We start from the raw sequence: 22,158 nt of genomic DNA on the forward strand, positions 1-22,158 counted from the left end.
AGGTTATAATGTAAAATTTATTTCAGATAGACTGTCAAGAATTATTTAATTGATGTTTTAGTTTTTGTTTTTATTTGGTTTTTTTTTCATGAGCAAATCTTGCACAATTGGTCATATGTTTTACTGTGCATTTCCCGTACACATCTATCACGTTTACCTCATAGTATGTCTTACAAAAATTTCCTAAAACTATATTTAGTGGATTCCAGAAAAAGCAAATAATTTTGAATACCACAGTGTTCAATAAATAAGAGACTGGGGCAATGGTCTGTTTGCTGACAACCCTTTCAAACTGGTATGGTGACTGGTAATTCAAACCCTGATGATTTAGCTTTTTCTGAAAGGAATACTTCATGCAGTGACAAAACAGTACTGGAAATTTTGATTAGGAAATTCTAGGATATTCCCAGAAGTGCAGCTTTGCAGAGATGCTGAGCCAAATGTTATGGTAATTTAAAAAATGTGCTTACCAAATAATTGGAACTGCAGAGAATGTAACTCATTGAGGAATTTGTCCTGTTATGATGTCTCAGCATAGAGCAAGAGCTTATGTGAAGGTGTATCTCTGAGTTATTTTAGAACTGCTTCTTTTAACTAATTCTTACTATTTATTTTATGTATGTTAAGAAATTATATTTTGTAGTGTTTTGCATAAAATTTTGTATATTCTACATAATAAGCTCCAGATTCCTGATCCTATATGGGGACATCACTCTTTTCATTGTTTATTATATAAATATGAAACTGGATTCAAAGCATTCCATTTTCTTTTTATCTGTGTAAGTCTCAGACAGTTTGGACCTTGGATGCTGTGAATGTTAGACCTGGAGGTTCCCCAAGGCAGAAACTCCTAAAGGACTCCTTAGCAGCAAAAGAACTTCAGACCATGGAAAAACACCTAGCTGGTATGTATGGGATCAAGGAACCATAAAATGCCTAGAAGTATTCACCCAGCTTGCTCTGCCAATATTTCAGATGAAGGAAAAAATTATCTAACTCACATGCTGATGAAAACAGATGAAAACTTTTTTTTTTAATTGAAGAAAACACAGTTGGTGTTTTATTTGTAGATGTAATGAACTTTACTGTAATCGCTTTAAGTACACTACTTAAACAGTAATTAAACCATGTTAAATATACTGTGGTCTGAAAGCATAATGATGCACCTTCCTTTTGTTTTCATGTTTCACCCAGACTTATGCAATAAGGAGGTACTGATGTTTAACTTACTGTTAAATAGTCTTTAAAAGCAGGCTGCAGAGGATCTTTAACTGGAGAACAGATTGCTTTGCAGGAAAAACTTGCCTTGTTCATGAGAATTCTGGCTGAGTGAAATCTGTTAGTGTGTCTTGGAACATCTGCAACATCTCTGATGGAGTAACCATTTCTGAAAAGTAAAAAAAAAAAGCATGAGGTTTTTGGTAAAGAGATGTTTCAGAGCTTTATTAAAATTAATGAGGAATATTCTAAAATTTAGCTTGCAATCTGTTCTTCTTTGTAACCCATGTTTTCTATCTTCAGCTTTCATTAAAAGGTATGACATAGACCTATATTATGGTAGTCCTACATTATGCATGCTGTTTGTCATATGGTGAAAGCTTCATAGGCTAATTCTATGAAAAGTAACGCTTCACTGGGACATAAAAGACTGTATATGTAAAATGAAGGTAGAAACGAAATTTATTTGATCATTCTTCTAAGTTATTTAGAGAATGAGGCAGAGAGTGCTTTTGGTGTGATATTTTAAAATACTTTGAATATTTATCTTGCCAATAATAATGGTGAGAAAGCTAAAGTATCCTCTTTAGAAAGGGGGTGTTGCAGCTGAGGTCGAGGCAGATGACAAAGCTATAAGGACAGTGAGGGAAGCATTTTAGGAATAGGTTTTGCTCATAATGGAGCACGAACTAAAAATTACAATATATGCAAATGAAGCCTTTTTAGGTGGGTTTTGTGTCAGACAGTAGAGATGCTGTAATTCTATTTTTTTTTATAGGTTCATAATGCTTACAGCTATTAGAGCTGCAGCCACTGCCAAAATAGATTTATAAATCCATGAGCCTTCTCTCTAAACTGAAAGTCCCAGGAACATCTAGTGGAAATGAGGAGAGCAGCAAAAATGGTTTTTGTAGCATAGCAGGGACCTGTATACCCCAAGGGCCCTAAAATGGTTTTTGTAGCATAGCAGGGACCTGTGTACCCCAAGGGCCCTGGTACTGAGGTATCACTTGTTTTCTCTAATGTTGTCACTCAGGAGGAGTTTGGTGAAGATCTCCCTGCTTTGATTTATGTCCTAACTGGTCTCACTTCCATGGTCATACAAGCTGTTCTTGCATGTATTATGCTGTGGAAAATGCAGTCCCTTGGCAAAGCTGACAGTAATAACTACAATATTCAATAGAATATGCAATTTTAAATACTTAATTGACTGTAAAGTAACTAGGTACCTTTACTTAATCTCTGAGATTCCTTTTGTAGTTGTGTGACCCACAAGATTTTCTCTCTCACATCTGTGCTGTTCCTGTCATTTGACTTTGGGCCTGATATTTCAGTAAAGCTGTTGTTACATGAGGTTCAGCCATTCTACTATTCAGTAATTTTTGTCTGACTGAAAACTTCGCATGAAGACAGCCCAATTATTAAACATTGGACTATTGTATTCTGAATAATTCATGCCCTATTATAACACCAGTGGTACTTGAGACAATTACTCCCCTCAAAGACAAGAATAACGTAATTTCCGTGAATAATCAGTTCAGAGTACCTCAGATAATAATGCTGTGGTTTTGCTTAGCCTCATTTATCTTGTACATTTGCAAAAGTTCAAGTGTCTGTGATATCAGCAAGTCTCTTGTTTCAGTTCTCTTAGCAAGTGCAATGGAACCTATTAATTCCATGGAATGGCTGCCTATCTAGGCAGTAATTTAGATGCCTGAGCTATGACTTGGATTACCTGTGTAATGATGAAATATGGCCCCCTGTCTCACATGCACCTTCTTGAGGGGCCTGGCCTTCCCTTATGGACAATGTGCTGGATAAAAATCACTCCTAACATAAGGCATAATTTGGTGCCTGTGCCTAAATTAGGAGCTAGCACCAATTGCCAGCAACTGCCTCAGTACCTTGACATTTGAAAGCAGCAGTTTTACAAAATCAGATACTGGAGCAGTTTTCCTTCCCTACATATGGCTCTTATCTTTTTTTGTCTAAAATCCAGGCACTTATGCTATTATGGCTGCTTTATATCACGAGCAAATGGAGATTATTATTTTCTTAGTAGTTTATTCCAGTATCTTGCCAATTTGGTGTGTTGCACTGATTTTGTGGTCTTCATATACTTCTGGAAAATATTTTATCACAAGAAGAACTGTTAAAAAAATAAACAGTTTATAAATGCATATGAATCATATCCTTATTTTGTATATTTTTTTATTTGAAAGCAAAATGCCTTTGTGTTGCTCTGTTGCATTTTATTTTCCTTTAAATGACCACAACAAGGATTTTTAAAAATCCTAAGTCATAATTCAATTGTGTTATTTAATCAGATAATACTGCAAAGCTGGGAATGTATGACTTTTTTTTCTTTCTGGCTGTAAAGCTTATATTAAAGCAAAATCACACAGAACATGTGTAAATAAAACTGAGTAATTATGCTATGGAAACATGTTAATTATGTGTATAGCAATTATTATAATTGGTTTATCTGCAGGCTTGGTTGCTATATGAAATTAAGGAAACATGAGCCAGCATATAATATTTATTTAACTCTATTAAATCATTCAATATTCATACTATTTTTTAGCATACTGAATTCACTCTACAGGCAAGCTGGACTTCTGTAATTTTGCAAAGAAATAGACTAGGCTGGTTTTTTACAAGACCATATTCTTCATTTGGTTTAAATCAGTAGCCCACAGTATCATTTATTCGCCCCTGATTTTTCGCCAGGCATCTTACACATTCTGCACCAGAAGAGGAGCAGGGAGCAGGTTAAGGGAGCTGCTTCTTCCCCCTCTAAGATCAGCTCAGTTGGTCAGATCCTGGTGCTAGTAACACCAAGGTCACCATCAAGGTTTGATCCTCGTATGGGCCAAACTGAAGAGTTTGACTTGATAATTGTTGTGGTTCCCTTGCAATTAAGAAGATTCTGTGATTCTGTGATTCACTACTCCACACTCATGAGACCCCACCTGAGTGCTGCATTCAGCTCTGGGGCCCCCAAGGTAAAAAGGATGTAGAGCTGTTTGAGCAGGTCCAGAGGAGGCCATGAAGATGCTCAGGGGATGCTGGAAGCATCTCTCACAGCCTGAGAGTTTTGGGGTTGTTTGGCCTGTAGAAGTGAAGGCTACAGGGAGAGCTAATTGTGGCCTTCCCGTACCTAAAGGGGCCTGCAAGAGAGCTGGAGAGACGCTTTTTATACGGGTATGTAGTGATAGGACAAGGAATAAAGGCTTTAAACTAAAAGAGGAGAGATTTAGATTAAATGTTGAGAAGAAATTCTTGACTGTGTGGGTGGTGAGGCACTGGAGCAGGTTGCCCAGAGAAGCTTTGGACGTCTTGTCCCTAACAGTGCTCAAGGCCAGGTGGGATGGAGCTCTGAGCAACATGATTTTAGTGGGAGGCATTCCTGCCTATAACCAGGAATGCCTGGTGGAACCAGGTGGCCTTTAAGGTTTCTTCCGGCCCAAACCATTCTCTGATTCCATGAAGTTCCAAACTGAAAACATAATCGAGGAGTAGTTCAAGATGTAGTAATTTCAAAATAGAAAGAATTAATTTTAAGGGGTCAATTATAAATGTTCTTAACTGTGTGCTAGAAATATTGACTATGTTTTGAAATTTGCTAACAGTAAAATATTTAATCTTTAAAAAGGTGAGAGACACTTTTATCTGAGGCTTTCACAACTATTTCAATTTTATTAATTTTTCTAGTAATAGCATTAGAATTGTGTGCAATAGGTTGTATTAGACTAGTAATGTGAAATTGGCATGGCTTATTTCCTGTTTTCAAGATCTTATAAAATATGTTGATGTTAAAGGAAGCACATCTTTAATTACTTAACATACAACATTCCTTTTATACCTACTGGTAAACACAAGTGAAAAAAAATCTCATTTTCCAATACACAGTTTAGAATCTGTTTCTTTTAGGACACTTAGAACCTGAAATAATTGTTGTAAAATACAAAAAACGAAATGCTTATTTTAGACAAGCTGACTTAATGGATGTTTAAATCAGTAGAGCCTTGCTACTTTACAGCTTCTGGGACTGTGACTTGTTAATGGGAAATGGCATTCCTATTTTAAAGATAATCAGTTGTCTCTACGAAAATCAAGTACAGTAGAATACATGCCAGTGAAAGTGAAAATTCATAAGAGTAGTGTAAGACAAAATAAACTTGATTAAACTGTTTCTTAAGTTCTACATTTGCACTTGCAAGGACTTTCAATATATTATCAATGCTAACCTAAATTCCAGCTACCCTTGCCTGAGTTTGATGGCTGTATTCTGATTTAATTCATTAGAAGCATTAATATGATTTAAATTATTTCAGGAAACACTTTTCATTCACTGTCCTTAACCTGTTGTGGTTTTAAAAGAGATCCTATTTCTTATGGCTGTGTGCAAGGTAGGGGTTGGACTACTCAATGGCTGTCACCTTTTCTCCTTGGGCTCTTGACATCATGACCCCATCACCTGCTGCGGCACTGATGGCAGGCCAGGGCATGAGATTCAGGTTCAAACAGGATCACAAATCCAGACATGCCAGAGTTCAATTGTTACTTCCCTCAGAGTTTTGGTTGGGCAGTAGACAGCAGGGCCAGAAGCAAAAGTTTTGCCTTGAGCCAGGTTTGATTGCAGCTGAGGATGGCATGTTTACATTACTGGTCTATCTTGGTTTGCTACTAATCTTGATTTTGCAGTAACTGTGCAAAAGCCACAGAGACATAATTTTGATGACACAAGAGGAATTTTTATAGGTTGTGTTGATAGTCAATGAAGAGGTAATATTTCATTGTTGCAGGGTAGCTGTGTTTGCAGTGAATGAAATGTAAATAAACTTTAGGCAAATGCTTGCCAAACATTTGCACTGTTAATTCTGATGCCTTGTATTTTAAGCATGAATAGATTTTCTCTGCACAGGTTCAGGTTTTCACTGACATTGGAGAAAATCATTGAGAGTTTTAAACCAGAGAGAAACAGACAGTGAGTTTCTTTCTTTTCCATTTGTTCATGTGTGTGTGCACAGACATTGAGAAGGACCTCGCACTGTGGGAAGAAGCAAGGCTCTCAAGAAGCCCTGGTGTCCAGCATCCCAGTGTAGTTACCTCTGACCACCAAGGTGCTCTTCAAGCTGCACAGGGCCCAACCCCAAGGCCTCAGGTGCCAACTCCGACAGGGAAGAATGTTCAGCTCCAAGGAAGCAAATCGCCACCGCTGCCCACTAACAGCAGAACACAGGTCTCCAGTGTCACAAACAGCAGTGCACAAACCAAGAGGCCAGCAGCTCCAGGGAGCAGACCTATGACCCCAAATAGCTTGTTGTCACGGCCTCTTACCCCTAGCAACCAAGGAAATAGGGAAGGCATTATTAGCATGCAAAGAAGCAGATCTTTGTCATCCAAGAGCCAAATGGGGAGGACCCTCAGTGCTGCTTCAGGGCTTTCTGTGCAAGTGAGTGGAGATGTTGTTGGAACTGTCACTACTCAGAGAAACAGTTTATCAGAAGTAAGATTTTCGATTTAATGTTTTTGCTATGTTTAATAATGCCAAGACTTGATTGCATTTTATGTTCAAATAACATCAGTATACCTAATGTAACCTACTGTGCTGAAAAGAACTTGAAATAGAATGATCAGAAAATTAGCAAGGAAATACTCCTCAGCTTTGAGAGGTACTCATTAGAGAATGTCAGTATTATTACAGAAATCATACTGAAACACTTGTGTGCCCCAAATTTACCATGAGCTCGGTAGGGCTTTGCCTGTACAATGCGTAGCAGTTTTATTAGCATTACAGTTTCTAACAGGTGCATATCTCTGGAATATTAAAAAAACTTTATCTAATCTTTATGATCCATTGATCCATGATGGTTTTTTTTCCTGCTGCACTGGCAGTGCATGATATTTTCTCAATCTACTTTTTATTTCATATTTTTGGGCAATTGGAATGATTAGTTAGGCATCACTGAAAGGACAGGTTTTTCCCAAGCACCAAACTGAATTGCAAGAGAAAAAGTCCAACATTGTTGAATCACTGTCTAATACTATATGCATGGTAACTAGGCTAATTTGCAGCATAAAAATTTCCTGTCACATATTATTGGCTTTATAGGACTAGTCTTTGTTTAAAACAAAACAAAAGAAAAAGTTAAAGTACCTTGTAAATTCTGAGTAGGATTCTCCTCTGCTAACCTTAGCTGCCTTAAAGATAACTTCAGTGTGTGGGCAGTGGAAATAAAAGCACCTGTGAAAGAAAACCCCTGCTGTCTATCTCTATACATGCCTTACAAAGGTGAGTCTTTTCTCAGGATATGCCAGTCCTTCTATACTGACTTGAGAAGGAACTATGTGTCTAGACTGCTGATTTTTTAGTGGTGGAATATGTTGGTTCCCACCATTATTACCAATCTCTTTGTAATCCATTTGTCAAAAGCTGGAGACCTTTTCTCCAAGACTTAAAACAATATCATACCTTTAGATTGTTTCTGAGGAGTATCATCTGTTTTAATAATCTGTGTGGTGTGACACTTGATACAATGTGTTATCAGTCTCATGACTTCCAAAGGAAATTTCAAATGTTGTTTATGATAGTGTTGCCTAGGGTTGCTTTTAGAAAAAATAGAGATTAAATACTTAGTATAACTCTTCAATTAATTATATGATGTCCATTATTTGTTGTGAAGGAAAGGAAATAAGGCACAGATTATTCTAGAATTTGGGGAAGAAATCTTACTTCAATTTGGTGGTGAAATAAATACTCTTTATTTTGGTGTTTGAATGGCAGTGCACTAATCCCATCACTTGAGCTGTTTCTTCACTTAGAATTGAATATCCAGATTAAAGACATGAGGACTGAAGGTGACTACAGTTCTCCTGAAAGTGTCTTTACTGCCAGTTGATATATTTTCAAGCCACATTTCCCATTTAAAAAAAAAGAAAGACACTTAATTTTAACAATTTTTTTTTACCAAAAAAATCACTTTGTGTTCTCTTTTGAAGTATGGGTTGTGTTTGTGTGGTAGAATTTCCTCTCATACCAGAAATTGAGAATTGAAATTAATTTTTAATTAAAATATGTTCAGAAGAAATGAAGGGGTTTATTGTCTCCGACTAAATTCTTCACCCCTCTTTTTCTTCTTTTTTAGGCAGTCTTGTTCTTAAGTGATTCTCAGTCATGTGATGCCAAGTAAAATTACTGTATATGCTCCTGAAACTATGTGTATGTAATGTGTGAGAGATATCCAGTCTGCCCACCACTTTTGATCTTTCCTGTAAAAAGGCAGACGATTAAAAAATGCTTTCTTCCAGAGCCTTTCTGTAGTTATGGTAATAATAAGCAAGAGTTCCATTTAATTTGCCGTGTCTTGTTACTTCTGTTTGCTGATAGCTCTCACAGTAAGTGTCCTGTTATACTTTTAATATATGTATAGATTTGTCTCAAGAATTTTAGGAAGTGAGCAATATTATTATGCTATTTTCCAGTTAGAATAGCATGTCCAGATTCAGCCAGCAATCCACTGTAAAGCTGATGTTAAACCTCAGCATTTCTATGCAGGATCTTATCCTCTGTTAAAATCCCTTCTAGAAGTGACAAATTCTTTTCTTTCTCTTTGCTCACTGGGTACAATAGTACCTTGGCTGCTAGTGACCCAGCTCAGACCCTATTTATCCTTTCTGACATGCACAAGTGACCTTTGACATAATGGAAACTCAGCTTGGGACTAGCTCTGCTTCCAAAGGGAAAGCTGCTGGTATGACACATTGATACTGAAGACCAGGTTGTGAAGGCCCATGGATATCAGAAAGTAGCTGATGGAGATCTGGCCAATCTGCCACTCCCAGCCTCATTTTTGAGGTGTTATACTAGCAGCTTTCAAGCTGTCTTTTGCCCACTGAAGTTCCTGGTCACTTAGAGAAGTGGATTTAGACAGAACATACCCAGGAAATACGTCTGCTCTGTGACATTTTTTGCCGTGTTAGACATTTCCTCCCATTTGTGGCCATATGATTTCACTTTCTTGTGTCACAGCTTGTCTCTGACCATGGAGATATATTTTAAAAAGGCAGAGATGGTTTGGGGTAGGAGAACAAGAGCCCTGCCTGTCTTTGTACTATTACAGATCACAAACATATAAAACTCAAGGCTGATACTGTAATTTATTTTGCAACTTTCATTGTAGGTTTTGTATCCTCTTCCTGTATAAAACCAGTAAAATAAAAGAGGGGACATTACCTTTATTCTTATTAGCCTTGTGGTCTCAACTGGGAATTTTTACTGGATGTAAATACACTGTGGTTATATTGCCAATCCTATGGAAGATACTATGATAAATTTTTTTGCAAATAACTCTGCTTCCTTTCTTTTAGGTGATGTTAATGGAATTAATCAGTAGAATGTTGATATATATTTGATGAGAATAAGTCAGTTGAAAAGACTGGGTGCCAGGAGCATGTTTTACCCTAAGGAGCTTGATATACTTATTTATTTACTTGCTTATTTGTTGGGAATTTTAACATATCTCTCAATGCCTTATATATGCTTCCTAGATTGTAATGTGTTTCAAAGTAACATAACAAGTCTAAATAGAAAAATATTACTAATAAATACAATTCAAACTTCTTAAGCTTTAGTAAAGTTCATGCTGCAGCATGGGTGGTTCAATCTTGTTATAGCACAAATCTTAAATGATTTGGCAAGTACTCAACATATCAGCTGTTAAGAATGTTTTGGGGTTTTTTAATGCTCAACACTTATAATGATCTGAGATTTTGTGGACAAGTTTCTGCCTCCTGGCACACATAATATTACTAAGTTCTAACAGGTGTGTTTTTTTATCAGCTCTGTTCAGGGCTGAATTGAATTATAGCAAAGAAATGCTACCTAGAGAAATAGTTTTATTATCTCTATAAAGGTAATAAATCAGGGTTCCAAATCCTTTGGCAGAGATACTTTTATGCATGTTCCTAATCCTTTGGTGTTTTGTATAAATTGGCAAAGGAATGTTGAACCCTGCTTATCTCTTTAGGATGGATTCCATTAAAGTGACACAATTCTGTGATACTTGTCAATAGCTGTTGAGATGAAAATACCACTGACTCCCTTGTTTGCCATATCATTTTCTGAACAGAAGAAATTTTGCAATCATTTCATTTATTCAGATAATTTGAAGTGGTATTCAGCAATCCTTATTAGTCTTATTAGTCTGTCATTGTTGAGAGCAGGAAACTTTGTCTTATTTGAATATAGCCTTGATTAATAAAATTTTTACTTCAATTTACTGGAGTATAGAGCATAACTTGTGATGAGGACTCTCTTTTTGGTCAGATACTCTCATTCTGTTCCACTGCCCGGCTCAGGACTTTGCACTGTGTTTTTAGAGGATTAAAAAGTGTGTGGATCAGTGTGAGAGTCACTCATCCCTACTGCAAGACTCCTGTTCCTTGAACCAAAACACGTTCAGTGTTGTAGTCAGTAACCTTCTCCAGCACAGCACATTGGAAATGGCCATACATGAGTGAGGCCTGGAGCTCCTGCCTGAATTTACTGCTGGCCCATGGCAGCAGTCTGTGAATTTTTAGCACGTTACTGACAGAATTAATAATTTACTCCCAGCGAGCTAGATCTTGATTGAGCAGCCTTCAGTCTCCCAAAACTGATTTAAACAAGCCTGGATTCTGTATTTAAATCAGATATCCTAAGAATAAAATTTATGTTGCAATACAATTTAACTTTAAATATGTAGATCCTCATTTCAGCTGATATAACACAAAACAGGGTTATTACCCCCCTTTTTTTTTCAAGAACTTATAAAAATCTGGCCAGTGATTTTATGATATCTGGCCAAGGTTAAAGTTTTCTTTTATAGACTAAACTTGCATGTTTGAACTACCTTTGAAAATAAAACTGTGCATTCCAGTCTCATCTCTCCCCACTAATATTTCAAAGGAATGTGTCAAAGTATTTTATATGTCTGTTTGTATACCTGTTCACATATGTATATGTGTGTCTGCATGGAAAAATATTCTTATACGCATACATGTATACATTATATTAAAAAGTAGGCAATTTTAAAACATTTTCAAAAGCTATATTCAGCTGCATATGCATTTTTAACCATGTAAAACATTTATATTTTGATTTTTTACATTTAACATGTAAAACATTTATATTTTGATGTTTTAATGGTATCTTAGAGACAAAAGTTTCCATAACATTTTTTCTTCCTAAGCCTTCTCCCTGTGCAGCAAAACCATAAGGTTTCAGGTTTTTGTACTTATTAGACTAGAAACAGTGAAAATTTTGACAGATCAAAGCCTCACTTAAGCAAATTGCACTTGAAATGTCAATGCAGTCCAAAACCAGCAGGGTTAGATGTAATATCTGCTATTTTGTCTTGTCACTGTATTTCCAGGATGAGTATGTATGTGTCTTACATATCTGTATTTATAGTGGAGAGACAGTGAAATAAACCTCTTCATTTTGGTGTGTTTGTGGGGTTTTTTTTGTGGGGTTTTTTTTGGTTTTTTTTTGTTTTTGTTGTTTCTTTATTTGGCTTGTTTGTTTGCTTTTGGTTTTGTTTTGGTTTTTGGGGTTTTTTGTGGATTTTTATTTGTTTGTTTTTTGGGGGGGATTTTGTTTGTTTTGGGTTTGGTTTTTTTTTATTTTTTTTGTTTTACTGAATAGATTAAAAAAATTTCCAAGGAGCCTGCACATCCTCTACATTTTGGTTTTATTTCACAGCAAGTTGTTTATTTGTTTTTAAAGGCTTTCTCCTCTCTAGTTAATTGAGGCTAGTGTTTGCTTCAGTCTTCATTTATACAGAACAATTGTCTGTCATTTTATCTAAAATAGATCTGTTTGTGGCAGGATGAATTCTTACAACAGCTTCAACTTGCTCATCAACCTTGGATATTGCCGAGTGACACAGAAAGTGAAGGAGTGGAAGCTGACCAAGACAAATGTAAGTGTATGTGTAAGGACCAGATAATATGTCAAAACACCTCAACTTTACTTCTATTTTCTATATCTTCAAATACTGTGGAGATGTCATGCCTGCTCTCAGGAGCTTTTTTCACAAGTACCAATAGCTTATTTGTCTGAAGGCTGAACCTTCTAGGATTGATCTGCAGAAGCTTTCCTGTAGTCACTGAACAATGACAAAATGATGACAGAACACGTTTTACTTAAGCTAAGTGAAACAATTTGTCCTGATGTGTTAAAGTAGCTGTTCCAGAAAATAAAATGAACTTGAAATAGATAATCTGTTTCATAAATCTGTATTCACCAGCAAAAAAAAAAAAAAGCAAAGTAAAAAACTGCAGGTCTGAAAAGTAGAGCCTCCCTCCTTAGGTCTGACACTCAATTATCTCTATTTTGCTTACATTCTTTGTAATTCATCTGTATAAATAAAAGTTCTTAATCATACCAGTAATCCTTAATATCCTACACTCTTCTAAGTATTTGTCTAATCATGGAAGTGAGGGTCAGCAGGATCAGAGCCTAAATGGCAGAACAAGTAACAGGGTATAAATTGTGATATTTTCAAATTGTAGCAAATTCTCCCTGCCTACAAGGTACCTGTAAATGATCTTACTGTTTCACATTATCTCTCTTAATTCATAGTAGTTTTGTGATCTGGAAGGGTGAATATGCAAACTGCTTCCTAACATATTTTAGGTGATGTACTTGAAAGAGAACAGGTGATTTAATCAGCATGTTTAGAAAGATCAATACTGGTTTAAACATCAAGTGTTAACATAGGAAAAAGATGTTTTCTTTACAGACGGGAACAGTTCTGTAAGGGATTAAGTATTCATAAGAAACATGCCAGATAAACAGATTTTTTTTTTAAGTATGTCACTTTAAAGAATTGGTTTTTTACTCATACATCAGTTTCACGAATTCATACATAGCCCAGAGTTTGACTAAAATTTAAATTTACACAGTGGGATCCTAAAGAGCACATGCAGGTCTTTTTGAACACTAGTAAAATGTTACAATGAGATTCTGTGCATCCATCTGATTTTAGTCTAAGGCTGTAAGTCCAGTTTGACTTGCACCAGAGCCTTTCAGCTGCCTTTGAGCTGAAGCTCACCTTAGGTGGCTCAAGAGAGACTCTGGGACCTGCCTTTTATGTGTATGCAATTTTTCCTCAGTATTTATTTTAATGAATTTGCAGTCCCACAAACATTGGTAGGACTGGCTGTGCACACACAGACTGATGCTAATTATGTGACCAGGGAGACTGATGCTCCAAGACATATCAGATACACACACACCATGATCTTGTATAGCTGCTGTACTGGAATTGTGTGGGTGTGAGGACTTGTGAGCACCAAAAATCCTTTCCTATAATATTCCAAGAATATTATAGGTCATTTTCATTGCCCAAAAAACAGAGTGGTGAGTTAAATATTAAAAGCATGTTGTTAAGGTCAATGTCCAAAAGCCTCTTCAACAGTGACAGACTTGAGCAATTGACCATCTCCCTAAGAAGCCTGTTCAGTCTTTAACCCTCTCAGTAAAGGAATGCTCCTGATGTCAGTCTGAATCTCTCCTGGCGCAGCTTTGAGCCATTACTTTGTGTTCTGTCACTGAATACCAGCGAGAAGAGATCAGTGCCTCTCTCTCCACATGCCCTCCTCAGGAAGCTGTGAAGTGAAGTCAATCCTCAGCTTCATTTTCTCCAAACTAGACAAGCCCAAAATCGTTAGCTGCTCCTCACAGGTCATTCCTTCCAGCCCTCTCACCAGTTTTGTTTCCCTTATCTGGACCCACTCAAGGGCCTTCACATCCTTCTTAAATTGTGGTGCCCAGAATTGCACACAGTGCTCCAGGTGAGGCTGCACCAGTGCTCTACACAGTGGAAAGTCACCTGAGCAGCTGGTGGTTCTGTATTTGGTGCACCCCAGGATGGGGTTTGTCCTGTTGGCTTCCAGGACATGCTGCTGATTCTTGCTGTGCCTGCTGCCACCCAGCACCTCCAGATCCATTTCTGCAGAGAGGCTCTCCAGCCACTCCTCTCCAGGTTTATACTTTTGCTTGATATTAGCCTATCCCAGCTGCAGAATCTGGTGTTTTGACTTGTTAAACTTCATGCTATTAATCACTGTCCAATGTTCCTGTCTGTGTAGATCCGTCTGCAAAGCCTTTTGTCCCTCCAAAGAGTCAGCAGCACCTTCCAGTTTGGGATCATCAGCAAATGTGCTAATGGTGGATTCAACTCCTACCTGCAGGTTGTTGGTAAATGTATTGACCAGAACTGGCCCTAGAATTGATCCCTGGGCAACACCACTGGCGACCAGTGGTCCCTTTTGAGCTGTCCCTTCGGCCAGTTCTTCACCCAGCACAGCCTGCAGCCACTCATCCCACAGCTGGACAAGTTGTCCTGAAGGATGCTGTGGGGGACAGAATCAAAAGCATTACTGAAATCCAGAAAAACCACGTCCACCAACTTCCCTCCATCCATCCATTCACCCACTGGTGGATGACCTTATCATCGACAGCTATCAAGTTAGTTAAACAGGACTTTCCCTTTGTGAACCCATATTGACCTCAGTGTAGTTAGCTGGTGCACTCTCATATCACTGTTTCTACTACTATAACTAAAGGGATAGAACAGAAATGTTTTATTAAAGTAATACCTCCTGTAACTGAAATCTGATAGTGAAAATTTTTATTAAAAGTAACTATGGATGGTAACATCCCTTTCTGAGTTTTTGTGCTAGTGACATTGTCAAGAAAGTGCAGAACTGCCACTGCTGACAAAGAGAAGCTGCCAATTCCTGGTTGTAAAGTGGAGCCAGCAAGGGGCTTTGGCACACTTGCTGATGCCACTGCTTTTAGGTAGACCAGCTGGCAAGATTACACATAATTTTTCCCCCCAAAGTAATAAATCTGTGCGGGTATGTTTTGTGTGATTTAGTGTTGAGAAGGCCCAGGAGTCCATAATTTGTGAGTTTGAGCAGAAGAGCTGCAAAATTAATCTTTACAATAGCAACACCTGTTCTTTGACTTAGCCTTTGATAAATTACATGTGGATAATATTTACCACATTCTTTGACTACTTTGAGATAATAGCAGCCAGGTGTAAAGCTAGTTTTTGGTAGTGGGAAAACAATGCAGAAAGAGAAACTGTGTGAGTCACCTTGAGTTCTTTAAAAGTTATATCGTCTGGTTAGAGTTTTAGAAGAAAAAGAATAAAAAAAAATAAGAGGGGAACAGTTTCAAATGTATTCAGATATAAGAGTTTAGAGAGACTATTTTCAAAGTAAGTGATAACTGAACAGAACTGGGTCACTGGCATCTCAGCATCTCTTGACAAACATCATTTGCAAAACAGATATAACAGCACATATCTCGTCTTATGGAGATAAGATCTTGGTTCTCAGTTCTTGTAAATCAGACTTTATGTTCTAAATTCTCCAGGCTCTCTGACAGCATTTTAAAAATGTATCCTTAGCCACAAGTTCCAATGATAACTAGAAGTCAATAATTGTTAAACCTTCATACTAATTATGACAACATTTTAAATCAAATAGCTACTCACATAAAAGAGTTTAAATTATTCTGGCTTAAAAGATTTGTTATGTTAAAGAAGGAAAGAAAAATATTTTTAAGAAGCTTTGTTGATTTTTTTAGCATACCTTTTCCTTTTCCTCTTTGTGCACTTCATTATGTTTGTAGCCATAGGTCAGAGAAAGAGATAGTGTATAATTATTTGCTCTTGTAATGTACATTTTGTTATTAAAAATAGGAATTAAGACATGCATTTTAAGAGCTGTTATAATTTAGAAACAAAATCTCTTCTGCTTGCAAAATGTGTTCTCCTTTGAAACTCTCTACACAATGAGAGATGAAAATTTTCAAGGCAGTATGATCCAATATCAAGGACCTGTGGTGTTCTTTTAGAGGGACTAAAAATGTCTCTAGACAGAACCTTGTGTGTTCTTCCTCTGTGATTCTGGAGACAGTTCCCCATTATTATCTTCAGTAGTTTGCTTGCGTTCTGATTCTCTGGGAAGAGTTTTCAGAGAATGCATAGAGATCATTCTTGGAAAAAGGAGGGATCTGGAGAAAATATTTACCACTTGCATAATCCTTCAGTTTGATGAAAGTTCTTTGAGCTGGCAAGAATAGATTTTCCTCTTTATGGGGTACTGATGCACAGAAACAGAAGAACTGCCACCAGAACATTTTTTAAACAGCTTTTATGAGAAGAAATTCATCCTTTCGGGGGACTGACAAGAGTCTGCTTGAATTTTCCCTTGAGAAAAAGACCTACAAAGATTGAAGATTGGAAATTTCTAAGTATCACTAGCTTCCAAGAATCTTGAAAAGACAAAAGGCAGAGTTTTTGGTATAATTTGGCCTGCCATCTGTAGTCTTGGCAGGGATTTGCTGCCCAAAACACTAAGTCTGCTTTCTTGGGTGCCAAACTCAAGAAGTAACCCACACAACAGATTTCTCCAGGTCACACAGCCTTGGACATAAAGGGTCCCAACCTCCAGTTAGTCCATCTAGCAGATGGACATGATAGGTGAATGAAGTAGACTCTTGAAAAGCTTGCTACTTGGTTAATCCATATTAAATATACCCACAGAACATTAAGGACTGGAAGGCACCCTTAAGGATCATCTGTGCAAAAACATTCCTTTGTGCTAATCTGCTTAAGGCATGCCAGTTTCTGTAGTCAATGGCACACAAAGTTGTGTGGCTATTATCACTTCGTTCCAACTTGCCAAAAGGAGCACTAGATGCTCATTTCTAGCTCAGTTGATCCGGGGCAAGTCTTGAACTTTTGCCCTCTGACCTGTGGGAGGAAATTTAAATGTTTTGCTGCTCTTCATCTGCAAACTCTTTGCTAAGGTTGACTGTGAAAGGTCTACTGCTGATAAATCAAATGTTCATTGGGAATAAGTGGGATTTCTACTCCATTCATTCTTGCACTGGTCTTGAAGCTGTGCAGTCAAAGACACTCTGCTGATGACTTCAACAGTTGTTGAAGAAAACCTTCATTTTCCCATTTGCACATGTCTGCCTAGGAAAAAACCCAAAAGAATGAAAGATTATTTATTTTTTGGGTTTTTTGTAAACTGAGAAATTCAGACTGTGTTCTAGTAAAATTCCAATCCATACAGTATTTGTCCATGGGTAAAGTTCCTTGCACTGAGTAAATTCACATGCCAAAACAGTCAATTTATCCTAATTATGCAAATAAGCGTTCCTAAGATTTGGAAGATTGCTTGGCCAGAGTTAACAATAAGGAGGAATCTACTGCTGGAATGTGCTTTTGCTGTGAAAGTTTGCTAGGGCCAGGTGCTTCTCAGTATGAGTAAGAATGACAGAATCGGGGTTAGAGGAGCAACTGTTGATTGCAAACTTTATGACATCTACACAAACACATTCCATTTCTGTCACTGAAATTCAGCTGTTTGTATTTGAGCTCTGCTCTGATAGAGCATTGGAAACATCTCTTTCGGTGGGTTTGAGTTTAGGACAAGGCAAGATGTGGTTTCTCCAGAGAGTAAGGTGCTGATGAGGCATCACTCAAATCATATAGGCAATTATATGTCTGGTTAGTAAGAACATAATTGTTGTAGTTGGCAGTTTTTCTCAGTGAATAATAAATTCACGATAAATACACACTTTTTTTTTCTTTTTTTTTTTGTCTCACAAGTGAATCTGTCCCAAAAGTGAACTTTTGGGAGACTTTTATCCCAATTCATGAGTCTTCTGGAGATATTGATGTCTTTCTTTCATTTAATATTTCAAGAGTGGTAATACAAACTGCAGTAAAAAATTCATATCTCTCCCTTCCATGTAATCTCTGCAAAGCGTATCATAAAGCTTTTGTCTGCTTGGGATATGAGTTATTTACTAAATTTCTCCAGTATGCACTTATGGTTATTAAAGAAAATATGTTGTCTCTCATTCTGCCTGCCATTGGCTTGGCTACGTATTTGGTTTGAGACAGTTCTATGTCCTCTTCAGAAATAAGACACCAGAAAGGGGATTGTGCTCCTTTAAACAGAATTGCTCCAGGCCTATTGGATGGTTTTGGCTGGATGTCTTGTGACACTCATGGCTGAAGCTGCATCACTTCATATAACTGCTTTTTGAGTCTGAAAGTAGATGAGAATAATTTTCTAGCATGGTAACCTGCCCACGTGGATTTAATTATTTATTGATGGTGAAACAAAAGTAGAGACTGACATTATTTCTACTAGAAGTCAGATGACTTTTGGACAGTGAGTGGTGAGTTCAAATGCAACTAGGGAAAGTTGAAGTTAGACTCAAGTTTCCTATTTTCGAATGGATGTGCTTAAATCCAAAGCTGCTGTAATCTTCTTATTTTATTAAGTCTTTAAGACGCATTACTTTATTTATACTGACTAATATTTGGTTTCACTTTGGAAAAGTTCACATTGGACTAAATATTTAGTATGAGAAGGGAATTTTCCATTGCGGGGAATAAAAAAAAAAATTTCAAAACCTGTTTTAGTGCAGAAAGGTCTTTTCAGTAAAGCTTCCAAACCTACAGATATCTTTTTCTACAGCTTGCCTTATTATGCTAAACTTGGATTCCCAACGACATTTAATGTAATAAAAAATGACACTGTAATTTAAAAAATGGCCTAGAGAATTATCAGGACACACATTAGGTAAATTGAAAGCTGGCTCAATGAGGAATCAAAAACTTGAGTTTCTAATGGGAAGATGTAGATGAATGGGGCTCATTAGGGTCTGATAGGTTTGGATAATGGGTGGGAAGGACAAGTTGAAGTTATTAAATGATATGAATCCCCTGATATAATGGCCAGATTCCAGTAAAATGCACTTTATTATAACCAGATGAAGTATATTTAAACCAAATGAAATATATCTGGCACCAGAGAAACATATCTGTCTCTGCTGCAGAATAATGAGGCTTTGTCCTGGACAGCAGTGACCTAATGGATTTAGGATGGTCATAGAAGATCATCTCAGTGTGAGCTCTCAGCATAATGCTGTCACAAAGAAGGGTAGACCATTTCTTGAATGCTTTAGAAGTTAAGTAGCAAAGTAATTATTCCACATAATATCAGTAAAAAAACCTGTGGGTTAGGTGTCTTTCCATTAAGACAGATTGGGATTGCTCAGTGGATTTCAGAAGATGTTTAAAAATGACCAGCATTTGGCAAACCCTGTTAGGAATTTTCCTCACTCACATAAAGGCATTCAACCAGAGACTTCAGAGATAACATGATATCTGTAGATAGATGTTTAAGTAAAAAAGATTCATCAAACTGTGACAAAGGAAATTGAATGCTCTGTCCTAGCAACCCGGAGCTTCAAGTGTTAGAAGCAAAAAATAAGGGACACAATGAACTCAAAGCCATTAACATGTGGTTAACTTCTTAAATTAACTTCTCCAGATAAGACCAGTCCCTGGGTCTTCTGTGGGTAACAGTCACAAGAAGAATCTGCAAATGAAACAGGCTTACACATATTTGCTTTTCTTTATCCCACCATAAGACAAGTCCATTACTTACAGATCAAACTGTGATAGAGTTTTGAATATCTGCTAAAAGAAGCACCTCCAAGGAAAACAGCTGAACATTAGGTATAAATGACAAAAAGCCCCCAACGATATAAAGGTAATCAAGGATAAGAACTCTTGCTAAGGTTTCCTAGGCTTTTTGTCTTGTGTTTTGTTTGTTTGGTTAATTTGTTTTTGTTGTTGCAGAGGTTTTCATGGTATGTGCCTTGCTTTGTTGGTTATCAATACAGAATCACATACAAAGTCCAGGCTTATCATCTGACAAAATGAAAATTATTCCAATTGTATTAAATTAATTAGCTGGAGATAATGGAAAGAATTTGTTCCTGCCAAGTTTCTTAAATCTCCCAGAAAAGGCTCGCATATTTAAACGTTCAAAAGGAGTGAAACTGCTGTGCCTGATTTCCTTCAGTATTTAAAAAAGGCAAGGTGGAGGCTTCTCAGGTAACACACAGACCTTTATGCATTCACCAGTATAATTAAATGAGGTTTTGGTGTTTATTTCCGGTTCATAACCACGATTCTCTCACTGGATCTGTGTAATAGGTTCAGTTACAGCATTATATTTTATACAAACAACAGAGAGGGCAGGTTGTGTTCCAGTCAGCAACATTTGCAAAACAGTCCATTGCATTATGCATCTGTAAAATATTTTTTAAAGCTAAATTTCCATTTGCTTTGGGGAAGGTTTTCAACCTGAACACAAGCAGAAATTAAAACATCGCTATCTCAGCTTATCTGATTCATCAGAGGTGCATATTATGTTCAATGTTTTTTGAAACACAGGCTACTTTTTGCAATCTATTACTGCTATTGAAAAAGAAGTAGCAGAAAAAACCCTCAAAAGCACGGAATAATTGGAACAAATTGGATAACTAAGGACAGTGTTGTTTGCTTCTGAATATTTAGAAACAGAAAAAAAATTGATATTCACTAACATACTGATCCACATTGCTTATTTAACTGTGAATTCAGCATAATAGAAAACTCTTACAAAATAAAAACACGGTGAAGGATTAATTTTCCCTTTTCTCCTATTTTTACATACATTACATTTGAGCCCTAATTTCTGTGTTTTTCTGTTTGATTTCACAGGTTTGTGAAATCAGTGGAATTATTGAAGAACAATTTAATAAAAAACAAAAATATGGTGATCAAAACTACACCTGAAAATTTGCTTTAGTTTATACATTAAAAAATTAAATAAAGTTATTTTTCTAGTATCAGCAGCACATGAGTGAAACTGCTCTCATATGAGGATGCTGTAATGCACTGAATGAGACTATTTACTGTGGTACAGTGGCCTTAGGAAAGAAGGGTAATTGTCACCTTTTAGTATAAATTTACTACAATATTTTTTTTAGTTTATAACCCTGTTGTTTTGGATTGACATTTGATAAGCTAAATTCTGCCTGACCAAAACAAACTTTGCCTAAAGATTGTATGTATTTTAACTTGTCTAAGGTTTTCTACTCCTTATATTTTTGTAATCTTTGCTCCTTTTTAGATTAATAAACATTAAAATATTTGCTGCATCTGCCCATGTGTATGTCCCATTCAGGTCTCACAGAGAGCTAGCTGTTCACTCATAGTCACCTGCAGAGAGAGGTCAGACAGGGGAATGAGTGAAAGAGTGTGTGTGGGTAGCAGAAACAGGTGCTGCTTGTGCTGCATAACTTTGTATTGAATTTATCTACTTTGATCTTTAAAACAAATAAAGACTCTGTTAAAAAGGGGGACACAATAAGGAGTGGTGCATGCATGCAAAAATAAAGCACCTAAAAGGAATTTCATATATTATGATAAGGTGTTAGTTACCCATATGAATTACTGAGACAAACTTGCTGTTTAAAATATTCTATCTGGTGTGTGCTGTGTGCTTGGAACTGTAGAAGATGTGTTAGCACAGACATCAAATGAAGGGATGTGGCAGTTGCATTTACTGATTTCATTTACCTGTTAATTCTGTCAAGTGTGTTCTCAGTTTCCTTTGTCTTCAATTATGTATGCTCGGGTCCTGTATCTTTGACAGAATGATATAATGAAATTGCTTGCAACTATTAAAAAATACAGTATTACAAAGCATCTATTTGTTTAAGAAATAAAAATGAGTTGTCTGTCATAAGTGTTTCATAGTGTGAACTTTTTTCTGCTGTCTCACAAATGCAGAGTGCTAAATACACAGAAACTCTATTGTCTGTGTTAGTCATGAGCAAGTTAAATGGAAGTTAACATTGTGGTGAACAAGTATTTGCTATATGTGTCATCATAGTGCACAGTTCCTATATGTAAAATGTTTGGCATACTGGAACCCCCTGGGGTAGCCCCTTTAAGTTCATTTCAGGAAGGTACTTTGTTAATTTGTCATCAGTAAAGAAAATCTGTAATGCTG

At 36.8% G+C, this 22,158-nt stretch overlaps 1 protein-coding gene across 10 annotated transcripts in view; it reads left to right on the forward strand.

Annotated features, from left to right (window-relative positions):
• Positions 1-21,891, forward strand: part of CUNH8orf34 (chromosome unknown C8orf34 homolog) — a 150,776-nt gene extending 128,885 nt beyond the window's left edge. For 4 of the 10 annotated variants that reach the window (XM_071420693.1, XM_071420705.1, XM_071420660.1 and 1 more), the window contains 3 exons: positions 785-905; positions 6,252-6,730; positions 12,077-21,891. In XM_071420693.1, the coding sequence (XP_071276794.1) occupies positions 785-905; positions 6,252-6,730; positions 12,077-12,325 (849 nt within the window). In that variant the 3' untranslated portion in view covers positions 12,326-21,891. Of the gene's footprint in view, positions 1-784; positions 906-6,251; positions 7,517-12,076 lie in introns of all 10 variants that reach the window. The other 6 variants (XR_011678113.1, XM_071420711.1, XM_071420717.1 and 3 more) reach the window with 6 other exon arrangements.
• The last annotated feature ends 267 nt before the right edge of the window (positions 21,892-22,158 follow it).

This window comes from Agelaius tricolor, unplaced genomic scaffold (genome assembly GCF_023055355.1).
Source record: "Agelaius tricolor isolate 1412-34295 unplaced genomic scaffold, bAgeTri1.0.p SCAF_2, whole genome shotgun sequence".
Taxonomy (NCBI): domain Eukaryota; kingdom Metazoa; phylum Chordata; class Aves; order Passeriformes; family Icteridae; genus Agelaius; species Agelaius tricolor.